This window comes from Nanorana parkeri, unplaced genomic scaffold (genome assembly GCF_000935625.1).
Source record: "Nanorana parkeri isolate BGI_ZX_2015 unplaced genomic scaffold, ASM93562v1 scaffold465, whole genome shotgun sequence".
Classification (NCBI taxonomy): Eukaryota; Metazoa; Chordata; class Amphibia; order Anura; family Dicroglossidae; genus Nanorana; species Nanorana parkeri.
In genome coordinates this window covers 95,526-100,224 of record NW_017306733.1, presented here as the reverse complement: position 1 = coordinate 100,224, position 4,699 = coordinate 95,526, and the positions used below count along the sequence as shown (strand labels likewise).

Genomic DNA, 4,699 nt, shown 5'->3' with positions numbered 1-4,699 from the left:
CAGGTGATGTCCTGTACGGTTTGAATCGCGATTGTTCGGCACCTCCCCGGCCCTGCTGAGAAATGTGTTTACATCGCCGCTATCTCTGCGTGTGCCATTCCTGTACACGGAGTTCCACCTCTGACCTCTCACCTCTGTACAATCTGCCCCGAGAACATTTCACTTTGTTTTTCCCGACTATCTATTATTTGAAGTGGAGCAAAGTTGCCAAACCGACTGCCCAACCCATCCCCCCCCCCATTCACCTCACCAAAGGTGTCGCAAGAGTGTCGGGTGTCCTCTTCTCTACACAAATGGACAATCATTTATTTATAAACGTTTTCACTCAAGATTCACACAACTTTCACCCAAGATTCACACATTCTCTAACTAGTTTCAATCGGAAAGTTTTGTGAATCTCGGGTGAATTATAAATAGTGTGTAGGTAACGCCAAAAACTGATTGCGCATCTTTAGTACTGATGATGTCATCGCTGGGTCCCTGTGCAATGGCGGCAGATCATGACTGGTGGGAGGGGCCTACAGGGTTCTGTACATAGCTTTGTGACGACATCACGGCACCCTGCCTTAGTACTCCTCTCAAGAGCCCTCAGATGCATGCAGTGGGCTGGCTCTTGGGAGAAGTTATTCAAATATCAGTTTTTTTTCTCACTTCCTCTCGGTGTCACCAGGACAGGAAGTGAAGTGAAATCATCATCATTGTGATCAGATATCGTCCTCTGACAAATCATGGAATACTCCTAGAGGAGAATTTGCCGGGACTGGAGCGGCTTTGCATGACAACCAATCAGCTTCCACCTTTCATTTTTAAATCTTAACTGTACAAGCTGAAACTCAAAGCTGATTGGCTGCCGTGCTCAGCTGTTCAGTCTCAGTAGATTCCCCGCCCCCCCCTTAGACCTCTCTGTGCTTTAACACTCTCTGTCTTGTTCCCGCAGTGCACCCCTTATGGAAAGGACCGACGGAGGTTCCCGGAGGCGCCCGCCAGTCGCCCATCGACATCCGCGTGCGGGACAGCATCTTCCACCCCCAGCTGACCCCCATCAAGACCCAGTATGACCCCAACACCTGCCTGCACGTCTGGAACAACGGCTACGCCTTCCTGGTGGAGTACGACGACTGCACCAACAAGTCCGGTAAGTGCCATGGAGCCGCTGCATGGATATTGGTCTGCAGCCCCGAGCTGCCATCTTGGATTTGATGTTGGCAGACCCAGAGATGTCACTCAGGTTACTGAGGGAATGCTTCCTCCTGCCTGCAGCAGACTGATCACTGGGGGGAGGGGAGACTGAGGGAATGCTACCTCCTGCCTGCAGCAGACTGATCACTGGGGGGAGGGGAGGCTGAGGAAATGCTTCCTCCTGCCTGCAGCAGACTGATCACTGGGGGAGGGGAGACTGAGGAAATGCTTCCTCCTGCCTGCATCAGATTGATCGCTGGGGGATGGGAGACCGAGGAAATGCTTGCTCCTGCCTGCATCAGATTGCTGGGGGAGGGGAGACAGAGGAAATGCTTGCTCCTGCCTGCAGCAGTCTGATCACTGGAGGGGGGAGGAGAGACTGAGGAAATGGTTTTTCCTGCCTGCAGCCGACTGATCACTGAGGGGAGACTGAGGAAATGCTTCCTCCTGCCTGCAGCAGACTAATGACAAATCAGAATGGCTGATGATAAAAGGTGGAGCTGTTTGGGACGATGACCCTGTTGCTGTACATGGCGACACGTGTTCATGATGTGTATCCGTGTTCCATACAATGATTTGATGATGGTGAATGACTGTTGGTTCCGACCGTCCCAATTCCTGGATCTGGACCTCTGATGGAGGTTCTGACTCTTGTACTGAAGGTCGCAGCTTGCAGCGTTTTCTCAGAATAGACTCGGTATGACAATTCCTGAGAACTCGTGTACGAGGCGTGATCGGCTCCGTGTTCTTATCTCGCCAGCACGTGGGGGGGACACGCACACGTTATGACATCTGTTTACCTTCCTCTTAACCCTTCACATACCCGATGTTCGTTCCCAAGTAAAAGTCAGCTGATCGGTTCTGTTTCCATTGCGGGCTTCGAGGTCGGTTCTGTTCTCCATTCTGGGCCGCGTCACGCCAGCGACTTAGTAGCGGCTCCGGATCTCGGCGCTCGTTCTGCGGTGACGTTCTAGCCAATAGGATGTCGCGGCTGAAACTGAGGACAATCCTTCGATAATGGGGATCCAGGGGCGTCAGCTGACCCCTAGAGATCTGTAACCTCTCCACACAGGAGAACACGGCTTCTGATAGGTTCACACTAATCAATAACACGGAAGATAAAAGAATGTCGCAATTTGTATCCTTGTAGTAAAGATACAAAGAACAAATAGATATTCCTTTATGTAAATCTCTATACTTGCATCCGGGGCTAAGGGGGTTCGGTCTGTTCCGGGGCTAAGGGGGTTCGGTCTGTTCCGGGGCTAAGGGGGTTCGGTCTGTTCCGGGGCTAAGGCCGATCTGGTCCACAGGGGGCGGTATACTTCAAGGCAGGAGCCAGCAGGATTTTTGTTTTAGAAGCTCCATTGACATCAACTAGAGGAAACCTCAAGTTGGGTTCTGGCTGCCGTTCATAAAGAGCATTGGCGCCCCGGCTCCTGGGATTTGTCCAGCCCCACGTTTCATATCATATCAGTTGATCACCCGGCCCATCATTATTTACATCCAGATACATATCAGATACAGCAGATTATCCCGCATAAGATCACTTTAACCAACGCGTTTTGTGGAACAAAGTCCGCTCTGACAGGGATGTACATGCCGTTCTTATCTCGGGGATCCTCTTATATGACGGGTCATAAACCGGCTCTTATCTCCTTATAGATTGGATATCCCCCTCCCCCGGGGTCAGTGCCAGAAAGATCAAATACCACATCAGTATGGAGGGCCTGTGCCCCCAATGAGGAAGTAAGGGGGAGTCCACTTAATGGACCGGCCCAACCCCAACTGCCGCCATCCGCCTGGCAGCATTCCTACGAGACTCTACCAGTGTTTTTGTCAGCTTAGGCGGTTGCAGATTGCTGGGGCGCCATGGTCGCCGGCAGCTACATTTCATGATTGGCTACCTGAGGTGATTCTGGAGCTCCAGACGCTGACAACGCTGAAACAGACTTTTCACCGACATGCAATGAATGTATTCCTGGCAAGAAAAATTGCTAAAGGAAGCTACAAAGTTGATCATGTGACCAGAGTCTTGGTATAGATGTGCAGGAAGTACGGCTTCGGGTGTTGCCCCACCCCCAGGCCTGTCCATTTGCACAATGGAGGAGCAGAAGACTGCTTAGATCAACCCTCTGGTCTCTCCTACTATCCGCACACGTGCACTGCAGCAGATCCTGATTGGGCCCTCGTTCTGCCCCGCCCTCTCCCAGGAGACCTAGACTAATCAATAACTGAACTCCTGTATCTGCCTGGAGTGCCGTATAACCTATTAAACTGATATCAAATATATGGAACAAATTGTTACTTTACTGTTAAAAAAAGAGGAGAATAAAGTCCCCGCCTTCCTGTCACCTCGATGTCCCCGTCGCATTATGAATGAGTGTCGCACATCGTCCACGTGACTGGCGTTGGCAAATATTTACTGCTAATAAAGCATGCATGCGCCGCGCATATTCGTCACCTCGCTGATCTGTAATCTGCACATTGTGTGTTGTGTAAACAGCCGGCGTACTCTGCCACACGGATGTTCAGATGTTCACACCGTGCACTGTGGGCACCGCGCCCATCGCTCGCAATCCGGCAGCATACAACGCCTGACATTTAAATCCCGGGTTTCCGATCAATAACCACGTGATCTATAACTGCCCCCCCATGTCATAACTAAACCGATCTGAACCAGGAAAGAAAAGTCCCTTTCCCTGAGTCTGTGCAATCGGTCAGTGTGGTGTACCGCTCCCCTCCACCTTTTTTAAAGAGACTTTTGTCACCTTCCCAAATCGAAGCATGGTGACAGGGTCTCTTTAAAGCCCTCCTGGCTTGTTACCAGAGTAAGATGGGAGATCTTCCAATGGGGACACCGATTCCAGTGACAGCTGTCTAAGAAGGGAATTCCCCTCACTTTAGAGAAGCTTCATCTCGCTCGCTTCCTGTTGTGGCACCGGGGGCAGGAAGTAAAGGAAAATCTTCCCGGTGGGACATAGACGTCAAAAAAAAAAACAAATCCATACTGACATCAGCCCCACCCCCAACCACCCATCCTGATCCTTTGCCTGCAACATTTAAAGGTTTTGGCTATGGTCGCCCTTCATTATCGGAACATTTCCAGCTTGGTGGGAGCTGTGTGATTGGTGTCAGCCATTTCCTTCTCTATGGGATAAAGAGACGTGTGTGTGTGTGTGTCTCTGTCTCTGTGTGTGTGTCTCTGTCTCTGTGTGTGTGTCTCTGTCTCTGTGTGTGTGTCTCTGTCTGTGTGTGTGTGTGTCTCTGTCTGTGTGTGTGTGTGTCTCTGTCTGTGTGTGTGTGTGTGTGTGTCTCTGTGTGTGTGTGTGTGTCTGTCTGTGTGTGTGTGTCTGTGTGTGTGTGTGTCTCTGTCTGTGTGTGTGTCTGTCTCTGTCTGTGTGTGTGTCTCTGTCTCTGTGTGTGTGTCTCTGTCTGTGTGTGTGTCTCTGTCTCTGTGTGTGTGTCTCTGTCTCTGTGTGTGTGTCTCTGTCTCTGTGTGTGTGTCTCTGTCTCTGTGTGT

General features: G+C 50.8%; 1 protein-coding gene across 3 annotated transcripts in view; it reads left to right on the top strand.

The window, feature by feature from the left end:
- CA5A (carbonic anhydrase 5A) overlaps positions 1-4,699 on the top strand; it is a 27,953-nt gene that overhangs the window by 16,553 nt on the left and 6,701 nt on the right. For 2 of the 3 annotated variants that reach the window (XM_018560561.1, XM_018560559.1), the window contains exon 2: positions 938-1,135. In XM_018560561.1, coding sequence (XP_018416063.1) covers positions 938-1,135 — 198 coding nt within the window. Of the gene's footprint in view, positions 1-922; positions 1,136-4,699 lie in introns of all 3 variants that reach the window. The other variant, XM_018560560.1, reaches the window with a different exon arrangement.